This window comes from Manacus candei, unplaced genomic scaffold, assembly GCF_025592945.1.
Source record: "Manacus candei isolate 608988 ecotype Guabito, Panama unplaced genomic scaffold, ASM2559294v1 h1tg000023l, whole genome shotgun sequence".
NCBI lineage: Eukaryota > Metazoa > Chordata > Aves > Passeriformes > Pipridae > Manacus > Manacus candei.
This window is the reverse complement of record NW_026138071.1, coordinates 26376885-26394401: the sequence shown is the minus strand read 5'-3', so window position 1 is coordinate 26394401 and position 17517 is coordinate 26376885. Positions and strand designations below refer to the sequence as shown.

Below are 17517 nucleotides of genomic sequence, written 5' to 3'. Positions count from 1 at the left end.
GCACACCCCAGACTGCCCCCCGCCCCAAAAAAGAAAAAAAACGGAGAGACAGAGATAAATCCAAGCAGCTCGGGGGAGTTAAATCAGTGGAGGGAGCCAAGGCAGGGTGGAGGGGGGGGAAGGGGCGGCAGCGTCCTCCCGGGCCCCGCAGCCCAGAGGCCACAACAGATGGGCGGGGAGCTGACCCCGGCTGAGCGGAGCTGGAGAAGGGGGTGTCCTCCCCCGCCCCGATACCTTCGGAAGCTGATTTGCCCCTATATCGGGCACGGAACGGCCGGCGGGGCTCGGACGCGGGGGTGGGCAAACTCCTCCTTCTCCGCCAACTCCTCCCCTTCCTCCCGCACGCTGCCCTCTGGAACTTGTAGTCCCTGCGCTGCCCCGCACATGGGGCGCGACTACATTTCCCGAGGGCCCCCCACATCCTCCTCCTCCTCTCCCGGGCTCGCTGTGAGTCCGGCGAGGGCAGGAGCGGGGAGCCCCGGGATCCCCGCGCCGCGGCCGGGCGGGTTCGGCCCGCAGCCCCCATGCCCGCCGCCCACCAGGTACGCGGGGTGCAGGGGGTGGGGGTGCCCCCGGGGTACCCGCGGCTTCGGGAACGTGAATGCCCCCGGCATGCTGGGCATGTGGGGTGCCCCCAGGGTAGCGCTCTGTTTCGGGGAGAGCCGGTGCCGCGCACCCCCCGCCCCCCCAACACCCTCCTCTACCACGTGCCCCCCAAACCACCCCGCAGCGCCCATCCCTGGGGTGCTGGGGCCGGGGGGGGAGGCATATAGGTGCCCACACGGTTGGAGAGGGTGCGTTTTGGGGAGCTTCCCACCCCTTGCTTTAGGGAAGGTGCTCCAGGGACTCGCGCTCCCCAGTTCTGCTTGGCAGCTCCCCACAAAACACATCGTGCTTTGGCAGCTTCCCTTCTGTGTCACCGACGCGCGGCTGGAGGGAGAGCATCCCTCGGCCCACCTAGGGCTGTCCCCTCTGGACTGTGGTGGCCGTGGCTCCAGGAGAAGCTGAGCCAGAGCTCGGCGACCGACGTCGCCCGTGGCCCACGTTGACAACAGCATAGCGTGACAGTGATCCGTGACAGTGATCCGTGCCAAGGTCACACCAGGATAACCCGGCAATAAGCAGGTTCACACAGTGATAGCGGCCCCTGCTCTGCTCGTCTCCCTCCCCTTCCTTCCCCTTCTCCCCCCTGCTCCCTCTCCCACTTCCACTCCCTCTTCTCTCCTCTCCCTGGCTTGCACCAGGAATGAAGGATGGAGCATTCCCTGGGACTCAAACCCACTCACTTTGAGCGGGGCAGTTCCATGGATATTCTCTAGAGGTGGAACTGAGTCCAGCCAGATGGATTCTGGACTGGAGTCCCTCCATGTGTGGGGACACACCTGCTGGGAGTTAGGAGCCAGACCCCTGGCACTGGAGCAGCTTCACGGGGCTGCATCCTGGGTTTAGTGCAGTTGGTTTCCTTTGGGCCAGCAATGAATGTGTGTATCCATCCTGGATGGACATGACAGGAAATGGGGTGCAGAGGGTGGCAAACATCCCATTGGGGTCCAGGCACATGTGGCAGGGGCCGACCCACAGCAAGTGGCTGCTGCAGGTAACATCCACAGCCCAGCCTGGGGACAAGCAGGTGATGGGGCAGAGTCCAGGCATGAACTGGCAGTGACCTCGCATGGCATGGTGCTGGGGTGGGTGCTTGAGGGGGGTTGAGCCCCTGATCATTGCCCCTTGCCCCCCCCTGCAGCACGGGAGCCAGTGCTCCAGCCAGTGCTCCAGCCAGTGCCCGAGCCAGTGCCGGCTCACTGGCTGGCAGTGAGTGAGCGCCGAATCCCTGCCCTGGTCCCCAGGGATCTATTTAAGAGGTGGGGGCTGTTTGCCCAGCTGCGAGCTCTGGGACATGTGTGTTTTGGTGATGCTCAGCCTCCAGCACTGGTATCCCATGGGAATGCCTCTGGAGCGGTGAGTCCTCACTGGGGCAAATGGGCACTTTGCCTCCTGCTGCTGCTTTTGGTGTCAGTCACAACCAGCTTTCCCCAGCTTATGTTCCCATTAGTCATGTTTGTTATGCAGTGGCATGGGGAGGCCCCAGAGGTGAGCCCCCCAGTCTCACCATGCAGGATCCATGGGGAACACAGACTAGGACCATGGACTTGTTTTTTTATGACCATTAGTTGTTCTGCAATTTGCAGTGTAATCAGGTTTTTAGACCTTGCTCCCGTGGCATGGATTGGCACACGTGGATTTTTATGACATGAAAAGTACTGTCAGCGATCTGTTGTGGGAGTGGGGAGCACCCAGTCTAGGCCTTCTCCAGTCACTTCCCTCATCCCGTGACTGCTAATCAGGTCTCCTGGATTTGAGCTTTTAATCCTTCTCTGGACCGTGAATCTCATGGCATTTTGCATTCTCCCCAGGCTGGGCATTGTGTCCCGCCGGGAAGAGCCAAGGGGCAGCCGCTTGCCTGTGGCTCAGCTAAAGTCCTGCCAACTACCCAGCTACTGTATAACACAGCGGCCCCGTGCCCAGTGTGCACATTAACTCGCTTCCACAACCGGCACAGTCCCGGTGGTTGCTGCCATTCCCCTCCGGAGCATTCCCGACACAGAGCATCTGCATCCCCCTGGGTCTGCAGCTCAGAGGGAAGCACTGCTTAAGGAAGCTCTAAAACCCCCCTGACTCTTAAAAGGGAGGAAAAGGAGGTGCTAGGGTCTGAGGATGCCCCACTGTGGATCCAGGTGCTTCGTGCATCCAGGCTCCGGATGCACATGATTTACAAATGTCGCTGAAATGATCCCCCCCTGCTTTTGCACAGCGAGACACATGGCTGCTTTTCTTCTTCCCAGAACACCTCCTGCAGAGAAGGTAGTGGTATTTATTTGCCTTGCGATTCTGGAGGAATTTTGAGCCCCCGCCAAATGCTGCTTTTCCCCCAGAAACTGCAGTGCCGTGGTTTTCCATGCATTCAAGAGTGCCTGCAGACAGAGAGGGGCCGCCTGGTCCGGCAAAGCCCGTGTAGCTGATGGCTCCCAGGATAACGCTGCTGTCCTGCTGCAGAGCCATGCCCAAGAAGAATGATGGTGCCAAAAAGCCGGCATCAGAGACGGTGCCGGACCAGCGCTGGAAGCTACAAGTCTTCTACCTCTGCTTCTATGGCTTCATGACGCAGATCCGGCCCGGGGAGAGCTTCATCACCCCTTATCTCCTGGGGCCAGACCAGAACTTCACCAAGGCAGAGGTGAGACATGGGCACCCTGTCCCCCACCCTGGGGTCCCCCTTTCCAGCCACTGTCACCACCCTGGGGCTGCCCAGAGCATCCCTCTGTGGTTCTGGGGTGCGTGGGGGGTGTCATGTGCCAGGCACAGTGGTGTGGTGACTCATGGTGGTGCTTTCTGGGGGGAGAAGGTGGGGAGGAGTGGGTCCCTGCCTCACTTGGCTGTGAGGTCACCCTGTCTCCTAAGTCCCAGGTTCAACCTGCTGTGGCATAAGACCTCATGCCCAGGCTAGCAACTGGTCGGGGTGAGGCTTGATCCCTGCCCACCTGAGCAGCCTGTTAGATGGCAGGGGGTTGCCAGGCTGGGAGAAGCCCCACCCCATCCCACTGGGGAGACCTTTCCATGCTGGCACTGTGCACCACTGGGCTGCTGGTAATGATGGAGTTAGACAAGGAGGGGCCACATGTCATCGTCCCTCGACCAAGGGATGCTGGCCCCAATCCCAGCCAGCTGCTGTGTCTGTGGGAACACTGCGTCCTGGCGTGGGAGGGGGCTGAGTCTCAGCCAGACCCCCAGCCGAGCACGCTGCTGGTCACATTCCTCCCTGAGGAGGTGCTGCAATGGAGGTCAGCAGCTGGTGCCCACACAAACCACATTCCTCCAGGCTGGGGGGCAACCCCAAGGATGTATCCAGTGCTGAGCCCCTCCTTGCCCACATGGCAGGTGACCAATGTGATCACGCCGGTGCTGTCCTACTCATACATGGCTGTGCTGGTGCCCATCTTCCTGCTGACGGACTACCTGCGCTACAAGCCAGTGCTGGTGCTGCAGAGCCTGAGCCACATCTCCATCTGGCTGCTGCTGGTGTTGGGCACCTCCGTCCTGGCCATGCAGCTGATGGAGTTCTTCTACGGCATCACCATGGCTGCCCGCATCGCTTACTCCTCCTACATCTTCTCCCTTGTTGCCCCGTCCCGCTACCAACGGATGGCCAGTTATTCCCGCTCCTCTGTCCTCATGGGTGTCTTCACCAGCTCGGTGTTGGGCCAGCTCTGTGTCACCTTGGGCAGCGTCTCCTTCCTCATGCTCAACTACGTCTCCTTGGGCTTTGTCAGCTTCGGCCTCATCCTCACCCTCTTCCTTGAGCGGCCCCGGCGCAGCCTCTTCTTCAACCGGCCTGGGGGGGCTGGTGACGGGGCTGCATCCACGGAGCTAGACAGGATGGCTGAGGGGGATGGCAGGGGGGGAGCACAGGGCTGGAGGGACGCGGTGCTGTGCCGAATGCTGCGGGAGGTGGGAGCATTGGCCAGGCAGCCCCAGCTCCGGCTCTGGTCCTTGTGGTGGATCTTCAACTCAGCTGGGTACTACCTGATGCTGTACTACGCACACATCCTCTGGAATGAGATCTCTCCCACCACGGACAACCGCCGGGTGTACAACGGAGGGGTGGATGCTGCCTCCACGCTGCTGGGTAAGCTCATGTGGGATGGGGACACTGGAGATGGGGGCAGGACACCCTCATCCTGCTGCATCCCCTGGGAATAGCTGGGGACAGTGGGGATGTGGAGGGACACTGCATCCCACTGCGTCCCTTAGGAATGGTGGTCCTTATGGAATGTCCGGGAATGTAGGGGGTGGTCTGGCTTTGGGGATCACGTGATCATCACTGGGCTGGGTCCCAGCCTAGGCCACGTGGCCCCTGAGGTGCTCACAGCATCCTTCATCCCTCCTCAGGGGCCGTTGCCTCCTTTGCTGCTGGCTACGTGAAGATCCGCTGGACACTGTGGTCAGAGCTGGTGATCGGAGTGGTGACGGCATTCCAGGCGGGGTTGCTCCTGCTCATGAACTCCACCACCAACATTTGGTTGTGCTATGTTGCCTACGTCCTCTTCCGTGGCTCCTACCAGTTCCTGGTTCCAATTGCCATGTGCGTGGAGCCCCTGGGGATCTGCTCCCACCCCGGTGGCTGGGTTGATTTCAGGGATTCACCAGTGCTCCCATTTTTCCCAGTTTCCAGATTGCTACCTCCCTCTCCAAAGAGCTCTGTGCTCTGGTCTTCGGGGTCAACACCTTCTTTGGCACCGTGCTGAAGACCATTATCACTGTCATCGTGGCCGACGAGAGGGGCTTGGGCTTATCTGTGCATCCCCAGGTAGGGATGGGGGGGCATCTAGGGTGGAGGTGGTCCCTGAATGGTGTGGGATGAGGGCAGGGCTTCAAGTGTTGTTCTTTCCCTCCTCCTCTCTTCCAGTTCTACATGTATTTTGGTTACTTCACGCTGCTGGCCGTCGTCTACCTGCTGGCGGCCGTCGGTGTGGGCATCCGGCACAGCCGCCGCAGGCAGCCGGCAGAGCTGGCCTTGGCCAAGGAGCCGTGCCAGCGCCCCGTGGAGATTCCAGCACAGGAGAAAAGCTCAGAGGCAGGCACTGTGTGAGCCTGAGCGCTGGCACCATGACACCATGGCTGGCTCCTGGCTCCCTAAGTGAGCGTCGTCATCATCACCGTGCGGTTGGTCTCCTGTCCCGCTGCTGGTCCTCAGTGCTGGTCTGTTGAGGGTATAACCCTCGGGACATGTTTTCTGCTCCATGGAGACAGGGCTGTGCCCCTTCCAACCCCCAAACACAGAGCACCATGGGATACCACACAGGGATATGGACGGGGACCCCATCCCGCTACATCCCCATCATGGCACGGAGCCAAGCTACAAGAGGATGTTTCTTTATTCAGTGCCTTTAGAAAATGGTTTATAGGACACAACCAACAACAAAAAAATAATATAAAGATCCACAGGCTTTAAATTGCATTAATTACACAAAATACAGTAGACTGTAAGAAATAAAGACTGTGTGACTCGCACAGCTTTTATGGTAATAATTTCCATACAATAACAAAAAAAAGCTAGTTACAGATTTCTCTTTTTTCTTTCTTTTTTTTTTGGTTTTTTTTTAGCACCTTGGATTTGCCCACACCAATTCTAACCAGTTTTGCTGCGCCTTCACCATTCAAGCCCAGCAAAGGTGGCATGGGGAGGGGGGATGGCAGTGCCTGCCCTTGATACCACACGTACTCAACACGCACACGCACATAAACACACGCCAAGGGCACATCTGGCCACACATCGGGGCCACCCCTTCAGCCCAGTACCTGTTCTGGGCTGACTGTGGCTGTACCTGGGCTGCAGGGGCAGGGACAGAGGTCCCGAGGGTGTGTGCAGGGGATGGGGGAGACCAGACCCCCACCAGAGCTGGTTGGGAGGTGGAGGTGAGGATGATGATGGGATAGTCTTTACCTGGGGAGGAGGGAGACCATCTGAGGGAGCCCAAGCACTGCCATGGGACAGTCCCTTGGGTGGGATGCCGGGATTTTGGCTGGAGAAGATCCCATGGCCCCAGCAGCAGAGATTTGGGTCCAACGCCAAGCTCCTGGTGAGGACAGTGTGGGGCTGGGGTGCTGGTCAGGGAGCCCCCACAGGCTCTTAGGGAGGGCACCTGACATGGCAGCTCTGAAATCTCCCTGTCAAGCAGCCTCCCAGCCAGCCATGCCAAAAAGAGCATCCAAGCAAGTGGGGGAACAAGCTGAAGTGGTTAAATATTAGGAGTTAGAAGAAGAGTGAGGGGATGAGGAGGAGGAAGGCAGCCAGCTCATGGCTGCTCTGCCCCGGGTGGCACCCAAGCCCCTGCCGATCCAGGGCAGGGGCCATGGCAATACTCTTTGGCTTCAGGTCTGCGGGAGAAGAAAACCCTGCGGGGCGAGAGCAGGCACGTGGAGGGAGCTGAGGACCCCAGGGGTGCCAGGGTGCAGGGTCCCCGCCCCTCCCTGGGGAGATGGGGGTACCCAGGGGATGGGAGGGTGGGTGTCACTTTTTGGCGGCGGTCATGAAGCTGTTCTCGATGCAGAGGACGATGAAGGCGTGCTGGCAGCTGCTGGCCACCTGCTCCAGCAGTTTTCTGGAGGTCAGTGAGGAAGCCTGGCCGGTGACGGCACGCTCCTCCGTTCGCCACGTCTCACAGTAGCTGTCGGGCAAGCGCCGGCCCTTGGCATCCGAGCCGTGCCACACACTCTTCTGTGGCCTGGAAGGATGAAAGGTGGGAGGCTGCTGCTGCACTCCCCATGCTCCAAACCCCATTTCCCCATCGCTCAATCCCGAACTCACCATCCCGCATCCCGCAGGACATCCCGGCCGTCGAAGGAGAGGATACGGGTGCCGGCTCGCAGCGGAGCCCCGCTGCCTGTGAACAGGGCTTCCCAGTTATTGAAGAGCACTTCATCCTGGTGGGAAGAGTTGGAAAATGGGGGAGGGTTAGCCCTGCCTTCACCCCAGGAGCATCCCAGGAGCTACAAGCCCCAGCAGCCTCCGGGAAGAGGAGATGCTTCATGGATGAATGGGGGCTTCCTTGGCAGTGGTGGGTTAATGGTTGGACTCAATAATCTTAGAGGTCTTTTCCAACCATAATGATTCTATGATGCTATTCTGTGATCCCTTGGAGCTCATGGAGTGTCAGGAAGGGAATGGGGACACACCTACCCGGAGGTTGACGATGGGGACAGCGGCACGGTCGGCCCTGCGCACGATGCTGTAGAGATCCTGCAAGCGTGAGGAGAGGAAGGCGCGGAAGGTGCCGGCCAGCCCAACCTGCCGGGCTTGCTGGAAGCACTGGAAATCAGCGCCCCGGATGCCACGCATGCCGCCACTGAGGGGGGTGTTCAGGGCCACCAGGTGAAGCTGTCAAGAGGGGACAACAGGGCTTGAGGGACATGGCTTTGGCCACCACCATCACCTGCCCTCGGCCAGCAAATGGCACTCACAGCGGGCTGGAAGTCCTGGTGCACGTGGGCAGCCACGGGAGCCGGATCCGGCCGGCGGTGGATGTAGTAGCTGTTGAGGAGCTCGTCCTGGTGGTGGAGCAGGGGTTGCTCAGGCAGGCGGTGCTGGTTGGCCACCACCTCATCCCCACGCCAGGGTCGGGCAGTGGGGGGGGGGACATGGTTACGGAGGGGGTGCAGGGGCCCGTGGGGCTGGGTGCCAGCGTAGTGGATGGTGGGCGGCTTGTCGTACACCTCGTTGTCCTGAGGAGGGGGAGACAGGCTGAGGGGTGGTGGTGGTGCCCCAAGTGGGGATGGAGATGGTTGGGGATAGAGATAGATGTGGTTGGGGATGAATGGAGACAGGGGTGGAGATGGAGGTGGTTGGGGTGGATGGAGATGGTTAGGGATGCAGATAGAGAATGCTGGGGATGCATGGAGACGGGGACAGAGATGGAGAATGCTGGGGATGGATGGGGATGAAAGTGGACATGGTTGGGGATGGGGACTGAGATGGTTGGGGACAGATGGAGAAGAGGATGAAGATGATTTCGGATGGAGATGGCTGGGGATGGGATGAGCATGTATGAGGATAGAGAATGGAGATGGGATGAGGATGTATGAGGATGAAGGATAGGGATGGAAATGGGGGATAAGGGTGGGCATGGGGAACACAGGACTCACCAGAGCTGAACTGGGGATCAGGTTGTGCTCCTCCAGCTGTAAGGGCATGACACATCAGATCCCAGGGGCCCCCTTCTTCTCTTCCTCGCACACAGGTGGGGGGACCCCCGAGCATCACCGAGAGTCACCACCAAACCCCCAGGGTGGTGCTGTCTGCACTCCCCAAGAGCTGGGTGCTGCAACCCAGGATGGGGCTCCCCTCTGGTCCCCCCTACTCACCAGCACCCGTCGGAAGCCCCCGCGCAGGCGGACGTAGAGCTCTTGCCGGTCAGTCAGGAAGATGAGGCTGCCCTCGGGCAGCTCGTGTGCGGCGCTCAGCATCACCTGGTATGTTGGCATGGCACGGAGCTGCGAGCACAGCACGGCGGGGGGCTCAGGGACCAGCCGTCTGGCACACAGGCAACACCCTGCCCAGAGCCCTAACTCACCCCCAAGGATAACCCGCTAGTGCCTGGTGGTCCAGGGGGTCCTGGTGGTCCTGGGGGTCCAGGGATGCTGATAGCTGTGAGGGGAGAAGGGTGAGATGTAGAGGGATGCAGCATGGGGCAGGATGCAGAGGTGCAGGAAAGGGTGCATCAGATGCAGCAGGGAAGGATGCAGTGGGGGGCAGGGAGGGATGCTGGGGTACAGGGAGGGATGCTGGGGTACAGGGAGAGATATAGGGATGCAGAGACAGATGCCAAGGTGCAGGAGGGATGCGGGGGGGTGAATGGAGGGATGTGGAGGTGGCACATGGAGGGATGCAACAGGGCAGGTACTCACCTTGTCTGTGGGGACCTGGGAAGGAGGGTGGACCAGGGGGGCCGGGAGGGCCAGGGGGGCCCTGCCGCCCCTCATATCCAATACCAGGGGGACCCTGAGGTCCAGGAGGCCCCGGTGGCCCGACAATACTGTCCCCCTTGGGACCCTGGGTGGAATGAGAGAACATCCCTTGTAGCAAAGCCCCCAGGGATGCTGCCCCCCATCATGCCCCCCTTGCTCCCTGCCCTGTGAGGTACTCACTGGCAGCCCAGGGTATCCCTGGGGCCCTGGAGGCCCTGGCAGCCCGGAAACACTGGGATTGTAGAGTGGGGTGCTGCCCGGCTCACCCTTCTCACCCTTGGGACCTGCATCTCCCTTGTCACCCTGTGGGATGGCACAACCTTAGGGTGAGTGGCCAGGGCACACTCCAGTACCCCAAATCGTGCTGGGTTCCAGCCACCAGTGTGCAAAGGCCTTACCCGCAGGTTGGTGCCAAAGTGAGTCGGGTCATAGGGGAAGTGCCCTGTGAAAAGAGGGAAAGGAGAGGAGAGCAGGGATGGGCACGAGCCACCCCTTGCCCGCCTCTGTGTGTGGGGACCGATCACCTACCTGGGGGCCCTGGGGGTCCGGCATCACCTTTCTCTCCCTTCTGTCCTGGGAACTGGTGGAGACCTGTGGGCAGCAGCAGGGATGCCATCTCAGAGCTGTAGCATCCCAGCTCGAAGGGACCGGGTTTGCCCCCAGTCCTGTCTTGCTGAGGTTCCCCAAACTGCCCAGATGGGGCTGGGAGAAGATACTCCCTTACCAGGAAACGCTGGCAGTGCAGGATGGCTGGAGTCACTGAAGGTCTGTGGAGATGCAAAAGAAGTGGCTGCAGAGACAGCAGCATCCCTGGGGACCCCCCTCAAAGCTGGTGACAGTCCAATGTGCTAGCCCCAGACAGGAGGCACTGGGGGACCCAGTCACCAGCACCTCCATCATGCTGACCATGTTGTTACTCACATTGCCACTGTTGTAGGCTATGCTGCCAGGTGGCCCAGGGGGCCCAGGAGGTCCTGGGGGCCCTGGGGGACCCTGTAGAGGGCAAGAAGATGTGTCAGGATCCTGCAAAATGGACAGTCCCCACCATGGGGGGGGACACCAGGGCCATGCCCTGCTCCAGAGGGCCAACCAGCCCCTGAGAGAGGGAGACACGTGCCCTTTGCCTAAGAGATTGGGGTCCTCAGGGAGACCCTTGTTATGTTTCCCCCACTCTGCAGGGCCAGCAGCTGGGGGGCTGCAGCAGTGCTCACCCGCAAGCCCAGCACATCTGCGGGGTCACCCTTCTCACCCTTCAGCCCATTCATGCCAGGACGTCCCTGTGGATGAGCAGCACAGATGAGCCTCGTCCCCGTCCCCCTGCCAACCCCTGGTGTCATGTCTGATGCTCCAGAGTCACCCATGACACCCTAGCATTGCCTCCGATGCCCCGGCATCACCCCATCCCTCAGGGACACAGCAGGGTTTGGGGTTCAGTGGATGAAAGACATGCAAACAGGGAGCAGGGATGGGGTGGAGGCGATGGCTGAGGAGACAAACAAACCGGGAGCAGGTCTTACGGGTCTGCCTGGAAAGCCAATCTCTCCCTTCATCCCTGGTTGTCCCTGGGGACCCTGGAAGGGAGGGAAGATGAGGATGCTTAATATGGGAGCACCCACTGTCCCCCTTTGCCCAGGATCATCCTTGTCCCTCCCCATGGGATACAAGGAGGATGGTGACAGTGACTTACTGAAGGTCCCATTGGTCCCTGCAGCCCCGGCTCCCCCTGCAGATAATGGAGAGGGAAAGGGCATCACCACCAGGACTACCCAGCAGCTGTCACATGGGGATGTGACCCCCGTTCCCACCATGCCCCCACCTTTTCTCCTTTCACCTTTGTGGTGACCACGGTCCCATCAGGGCTGATGATGACACCGGGTTCCCCCTTCTCCCCCTGCAAGAGAGGAGGAGGTGCAAGGGGACATGGAGGGGCCAGGCTCCCTCCTGTGCCAGGGCTGGTGTCACCAGCAGGACCCGGCAGCCAGCTGGGATTGGGGTCAGAAGTGTGACCACCCCATGAGACAGAGGTGGCCTGGAGCAGTTACCTTCAACCCTGGGGAGCCCTGGGGACCAGTTGACCCCTTGTCTCCTTTTGGTCCCACTGGACCCTGCAGGGAGAACACAGAGCCCATGTCATTTCCACTGCACCAAAGGCAGACCCCAAACCCCTCCTCCATCACCATCACCCTGCGGCAAAGCACGGCAGGACCAGCAACCAGAGCTGTCACCGAGGCCACCCCTGTGGTCCCCAGACGTGTCACTGACTCACCGGGAAGCCAGCGTGGCCTGGTCTGCCCTGCAGAGAGAAGCAGAGATGCTTCTAAGAGCAAACCCCCTCTTTCCAAAATACAGGGTGCCCTCCTGGTATTGCTGAGGGGTGGGCATGGGTGTCAGGAGGGCACCTACCTCTGGACCAGGAAAAGCCACCAAAGACTTCTGCAGAAAGAGACAAAATGAGGTTTTTCACCCCGATCTTTGCTCTGCAAGTCAGAGCTCCTGGAGAGGTCTCCCTCAGTCCCCCCACATGATGGCTGCTGCTGGGAACACCCCTTCCTCCCCCCGAGGTTTAACTTCCCCCAACTGTGCTGAAGCGAGGTGCCACCACTTACATCTTCACTTGAGAGAGTGATGACCTGTCCAGGGGGACCGGGTGGCCCTGGGGGGCCGGGCAGCCCCACACCATCTTGTCCTCGCTCTCCCTGGAAGACACAAGCCATCAGCCCTAGGGCCACCACCAGCCGATCCCCATCCCCAGCATGGCGGCACCTACCTTCTCACCAGGGCTGCCTTGGTCACCTTTGGGTCCCTGGAAGGAGAAGCAGGCAGGGGTGAGCTTCCTGCTTGGCACCACACGGAACCAGACTCTGGCTCACGAGAGGAGACGCCCTCCCACCTCCAGCTCAGCACCACCACTCTGGCCACCCCACTCTGCCTTTAAGGTCCAGACAGCGAGCCAGGCTGAGACAGTTTTGCATGGTGAGTGGGGTGGCAAGGTGATGAGGACAGGTCCTAAGGTGTAAGGGCACCCCTGGCATGCAGTGAGCCAGGTCCCAAAGCAGGGAGGGGGAATTTCGGCTGCTGGAGATGGAGCTGCTGCAATCAAGGGTGTCCTGCCAGCAGTGAGGGGGCTTTTGGAACTGGGAGGCTGATGCTCCTACCTGTGGTCCAGGGAAGCCCTCCAGGCCAGGACGTCCATCCACACCAGGCATGCCAGCATCTCCCTGCAATGAGGAGTGGGAAAGAGAAGGATGCAGTAGGGAGCAGCCAGCCCCAGGTTGGGGAGCAAACCCAGGTGCTGGCACACAGCCCATCCCAATCTCCCCATGCTCCTACCTTCGGGCCTGGTAAGCCGGGCTGTCCAGGGCTGCCGACCTCTCCCTGCAAGGAAAGAGGTGTCAGAGCAGCATTCCTACAGGCTGCCTGTAGGTATGCTGCAAGGATGGAGCCAGGGTGAGAAAATGTTGCAAGGCTTCCTCACCTTCGCCCCTGGCAGTCCTGGCAGCCCCTGCAAGCAACAAGGAGACCATGAGCATCGCATGATGACAGGGGGCACGATGGCAGGGAATACCCCAGGATGCCCAGGATGGAGAGGGCAAGAACACAGCTACCTGTGGCCCTTCAGGTCCAGGTGGTCCAGGGGTGAATGACAGCCCCGAGCCCTCCATGTCACCCTAAATGGGGGGAGAAGGGGCTGAGCCGCGTCTGTCCCCAGCTCCAGCTCATCCCCCCCGCCATCACTGCAGTGACCACTTACAAATCCAGCCTCGTAGCCTGGCCCTGGTGGGCCCGGGGGCCCGGGAGGCCCTGGCTGCCCTCGGGGTCCGATGGGCCCAGGAAGGCCAGCTAAACCCGTTTCTCCCGGCGGTCCTGCTGGTCCCATTTCTCCTTTGTTGCCCTGCAAAGGGGACAACAAGGGGACAGATGGAAGGGGACAATGGTCCCTGCCTGGAGCCTGCAAGCAAGAGGCAGTACATCGCTTCCCAAATCTTCTTTGGGACAGGACACAGATGCTCTCCACGATGCTCTCCTGTCTGGGGGCTTTGTGGGAAGGGGCACTGCCCAGCTCAGGTATCTTTCATCCCACCAGCTCCCCGTGTAATGTCCACAGTGGCCACCAGAGGCTTGTCTAAAGTCATAAATGTGAATAATTTTGCACATGTGGCTGGAGCCAATGCTGCAGCAGAGCTCGGTGCTGGGCAGGGATGCTTGCAGGCATCCCTGGGCTTCCTGATGGTTCTCGGAGCACCAGGATCGGTCCTTACACTCACTGCCACCCCATCTGCCCCCTGGGTGCTGGCAGAAGGTTAGAATTAAGGGTAAGAAACCTTAATTTTTGAGATTCTTGCTCCCAGCTCAGGCTGCAGTGGATGGGCCATCCCAAGGGGCAGCCTGGCTCCCAGCAAGCCTTTACTTTCACCTTTGGGGAAGCGTGGTGGAGAGAAGCTGAAGCAGGCAGACAGGAGAGAGTGATGCACAGATGGGGTGTGGGCACCCAAAACCCTCCCGGCAAACTCTCTTCTGTGCCTTGAAACACGCTGCTCAGCTTCCCTGCCTGCCTCTAGCTGCAGCAGTGCCTGGAGCAAAGTCAAGGCAGGGTGGCAAGAGCCTGGAAAGCATCCTTGGGGGGGTCACCAGCTCTGTGCACCCTTGAGCTGTGGCACTGACCTGGGAGAAACGCAAATACCAGCATCCCCCTCCCCATTCCTGTGCAAGATGCCCCCCAAGCAGCATCCCTGCCTCCAGTATGCAACGGGACTCCCCCAGAAAACCCAGCCCAGGCACAGTACCTTGGGTCCCGGTACACCGGGGAGGCCGAGGTCACCCACGTCACCCTGGGGAGGAGGAGAAGGAGGGAGAAGAGGGTGTGAAGAAGCTGTCCAGCTCCAGGCAGGAGCACAATGGTGCTCCCTAGCTCAGGAACTGGGACCTGCCAGGGATGTGCCAGGAGCGTTGCCCTGTGGGAAAGCCATCACATGCTCCCAGGGCACGTGGGACAGGGGACACTCACCCGCTCTCCTTTGGGCCCTGGCTGCCCAGCCTCCCCATCTCTTCCTGGAGGACCCTGAGGACCCTGAAAGATCCCAGGAGCTTGTTCCAGCACGGGGAAACCCCATGGGGCTGGCGGGCACTGAGCCCCCTACCACTCAGGGTGGCCACAAGGTGGCCCTGGGACGGGTCCCCGTGCCCACTCCATACACCTACCGCTGGCCCCGGGGGTCCAGGGATCCCATCCCTGCCTGGCAGCCCCGGTGGTCCTGGCAGGTCCGTGCGGTTCATCCCAAATCGTCCTGGCTCCCCTGGCAAACCAGGCACGCCAGGTGGCCCTGGGGGACCGGGTGGCCCGCGCGGACCCTGGAAGAGAAAGGGGGGCCATGGCTGAGGGTGTCCCCCCACTCCCGGCCAGCAGGGCAGGCACTCACCCCCACTCACCCGCAGGCTCTCCAGGTCACCGCCGAAGCCAGAGCCTTCCATGTCAATGAAGGTCTGAAGGAGAAGCAGGAGGGTGATGTCAGGCACAGGGGGCTGCCCAGGGGCTGTCAGCAGTATCCCTCACCTCTGGGGCTTGATGGATCCCCCTCAGACCCCTGTGTCCCAAGGGGCACTCACCAGCTTGTCATTCTTGGAGGAGGGTCCTGGTGGTCCTGGGGGGCCAGGTGGTCCAGGGGGTCCCCTTGGCCCCATGCCTGGGTCACCCTGGCACAGACAAGAGAGCACAGTTTGTGGGTGCAGCCAAGCTGACAGTGAGAGGAACAGGAGGCAGCGGCATGTGTCGTGTGCTGCCTCCCAACACCGGCACTGGCACTCACCTTCTCCCCCTTCAGACCCGGCTCTCCTGGCATCCCGGGGAACCCCTGGGGCCCCATATCACCCTGTGAAGGGGAGCAGGGTGGGGTCAGCAGGTGGCAAGGCAAGGGGGTGGCTGTCCCCCATCAACCTACCATCCCCCCCGCCACTTACAGGTTTGCCGTCCTCGCCAGGATCTCCCTAGGAATGACAGAGAGGAGACAGGTCAGTGTGCAGGTGGGTAGGGTGGGGGGACAGGGGACACCCCAGGGATGGGGGACTCAACTCACGGGCTCGCCATCCCTGCCGGGGGCTCCATCTTTCCCTGGTGGCCCTGGGGGACCAGTGACCTGCTCCACCACTGAACCATCGGTGTGCCGAGAGAGGGTCCCGGGTGGGCCGGGGTCACCCGGTTCCCCTTTTTGGCCCTTTGAGCCAGGATAGCCAAATCCAGCACTGCCCTGGGGAGGAGAGGCAGATGGGGATGGGTGGCACATCCCTGAGGTGGCAGCCTCAGGTTTTGTCCCAGCTCACCCAGCAATGCTCACCTTGATGCCCAGGTCTCCCTTCTCCCCCTGAGGATCAGAAACAGAGCGGAGCAGGTGTCAAACATGGACATGTCACTGACACCCTCGGTGTCAGTCCCCAGGGACCGTGCTCTCACTCACCTTTTGGCCCTTGACACTGCTTGTCCCCATGATACCACCAGTCCCTGAGTCCCCTTTCAAGCCACGTTCGCCCTTCTCCCCCTTTTCACCTTTGGGGCCGGTGCCTGTCAGAAAGGAAAAGAGAGCCAGTTGTGCTTGGGGATGGCCACGCCACCACCTCCCCACTTGCGTGCCCCTGGGAAGGGGAAAGCTGCTGGAATTACCTCCCATGGAGACCCGCAGGGTCTCCTCTGCTCTGGTCCTCTCAGCTTGCTGCGGGGACCCCCCACTGCTCCTTGGCCCGCTGCCCCCCGCCACGGGGGGAGAGGTGACAGGGACAGCATCCACCAGCCCTGGGACACCCTGTGCCAACAACGAGGGGACACCGCAGTGCCGTTCACCTCCCAGTGCCTTCCCATAAGGAACAGGTGCCGGGACACCATGAAGCATCCCATCACCTTGACCACGGAGGGCCCTCATCCCACTGAAATTCTGAGGTGCCGCCCTGAGTGCAACACCTGTGGGCAACAACTCACCCCGACCTTCCCTGAGGGTTGGTGTCCACCTTCTGCCCCGCTGCCGAAATCACCGGAGAGCTGTGTGGAGCAGGGATGAGAGGTGAGCTGGGGGCATGGTGGGGGGCACTCCCTGAGCCTGCCCCACTCGGGCTGCCAGCGCTCACCTCCGTGTCATCCTCCTCTTCCTCGCACTGGCGCTCTGCCGCCCGCGGGTCCCCTCGCAGCTTCAAATCAGCAATGACCCCCTGGAAGGAAACCATGGATGGATGGGTGACACAGAGAGATACGTCACGAAGCCACTCTGCCATGATATGACCTGTTGTGCCACTTGGCCACCGTGTCCTCAAGTGGGAGGAGAGGGAGGGATGAGATCCGCTGTCAACAGTGCGAGCAGCTGGATGAGGTCACCACCCAACTGGGGGCATTTGCTCGCAAGAGGAATTTATATAATTTTTATTATGTATAAAAATATATTATACTATAATACATTAAACTATAATACATTATAGTTGTTATATATCTTTAACTTAATCTACTTATAATGTATTCACATTATAATGTCACAGCTAGCCTGGCTGAACTGCAACTGCCCCGATCCTTGTTTTCTCAAGCCCATTATGTTTCCTTGCCCGGACACGGCACGCTGTGCTTTCAAGCCAGCCCAAATATTATTTTAGGTGAATTGCCCAGAGAAGAGACACCAAGGGGGAATTATCTCCCCTTTCCAAGCTTGCTTCCCACCATGGTCCCTTGGTCCTCCCCACCAGGATCAGAGGGATGGGTGGCATCCCATCCTGGCAACATCCCCAGCAGCACCCCTGTGTCCCACCTCAGCAGCAAGGACCTAAGCTGGGTTCTGGGATGTGCTGGCTGACCCCACTTGCATTGGGAGCTGTGAGGTTTAGGCTGGTACACACACACCCTCCCCAGCTGAGACCAGGATGCTACAGGGGTTTGTATCCTTAGGAAGGGATTTGTGGTGATTTCTTGTATAAACAAGTGGCCTGGATGCACATAGTGCTTGCAAAATTCAAATAAACAGTAAGAAA

At 60.3% G+C, this 17517-nt stretch overlaps 2 protein-coding genes across 10 annotated transcripts in view; one reads left to right on the top strand and one right to left on the bottom strand.

Moving 5' to 3' along the window:
* The first annotated feature begins 376 nt into the window (after positions 1-376).
* On the top strand, positions 377-6121 carry SLC19A1 (solute carrier family 19 member 1). 3 transcript variants are annotated; one of them, XM_051787198.1, is made up of 6 exons: positions 377-542; positions 2934-3235; positions 3937-4684; positions 4948-5140; positions 5224-5365; positions 5465-6121. In XM_051787198.1, the coding sequence occupies exons 2-6, from the start codon at positions 3020-3022 to the stop codon at positions 5645-5647; spliced, it is 1482 nt and encodes a 493-aa protein (XP_051643158.1). In that variant the 5' UTR covers positions 377-542; positions 2934-3019; the 3' UTR covers positions 5648-6121. The 3 variants fall into 3 exon arrangements, with proteins under 3 accessions (XP_051643158.1, XP_051643159.1, XP_051643157.1); XM_051787199.1 differs by having other exon boundaries at positions 389-542; positions 2844-3235; XM_051787197.1 differs by lacking the exon at positions 377-542 and adding an exon at positions 2501-2862.
* The window catches only part of COL18A1 (collagen type XVIII alpha 1 chain), a 37827-nt gene continuing 26431 nt past the window's right edge, over positions 6122-17517 (bottom strand). For 4 of the 7 annotated variants that reach the window (XM_051787157.1, XM_051787153.1, XM_051787155.1 and 1 more), the window contains 39 exons: positions 16633-16713; positions 16487-16546; positions 15972-16313; positions 15852-15878; positions 15594-15764; positions 15478-15504; positions 15327-15389; positions 15127-15213; positions 14950-15003; positions 14722-14871; positions 14528-14590; positions 14307-14351; positions 13274-13414; positions 13128-13190; positions 12998-13024; positions 12853-12897; positions 12678-12740; positions 12290-12325; positions 12129-12218; positions 11926-11955; positions 11789-11815; positions 11565-11627; positions 11339-11413; positions 11210-11245; positions 11040-11093; positions 10734-10799; positions 10444-10515; positions 10247-10289; positions 10051-10113; positions 9921-9964; positions 9703-9825; positions 9463-9607; positions 9129-9202; positions 8920-9048; positions 8701-8736; positions 8020-8280; positions 7739-7936; positions 7367-7482; positions 6122-7283 (listed from right to left, as the gene is read on the bottom strand). In XM_051787157.1, the coding sequence (XP_051643117.1) occupies positions 7070-7283; positions 7367-7482; positions 7739-7936; positions 8020-8280; positions 8701-8736; positions 8920-9048; positions 9129-9202; positions 9463-9607; positions 9703-9825; positions 9921-9964; positions 10051-10113; positions 10247-10289; positions 10444-10515; positions 10734-10799; positions 11040-11093; positions 11210-11245; positions 11339-11413; positions 11565-11627; positions 11789-11815; positions 11926-11955; positions 12129-12218; positions 12290-12325; positions 12678-12740; positions 12853-12897; positions 12998-13024; positions 13128-13190; positions 13274-13414; positions 14307-14351; positions 14528-14590; positions 14722-14871; positions 14950-15003; positions 15127-15213; positions 15327-15389; positions 15478-15504; positions 15594-15764; positions 15852-15878; positions 15972-16313; positions 16487-16546; positions 16633-16713 (3504 nt within the window). In that variant the 3' untranslated portion in view covers positions 6122-7069. Of the gene's footprint in view, positions 7284-7366; positions 7483-7738; positions 7937-8019; positions 8281-8700; positions 8737-8919; positions 9049-9128; positions 9203-9462; positions 9608-9702; positions 9826-9920; positions 9965-10050; positions 10114-10246; positions 10290-10443; positions 10516-10733; positions 10800-11023; positions 11094-11209; positions 11246-11338; positions 11414-11564; positions 11628-11788; positions 11816-11925; positions 11956-12128; positions 12219-12289; positions 12326-12677; positions 12741-12852; positions 12898-12997; positions 13025-13127; positions 13191-13273; positions 13415-14306; positions 14352-14527; positions 14591-14721; positions 14872-14949; positions 15004-15126; positions 15214-15326; positions 15390-15477; positions 15505-15593; positions 15765-15851; positions 15879-15971; positions 16314-16486; positions 16547-16632; positions 16714-17517 lie in introns of those variants that run through there. The other 3 variants (XM_051787154.1, XM_051787156.1, XR_007904478.1) reach the window with 2 other exon arrangements.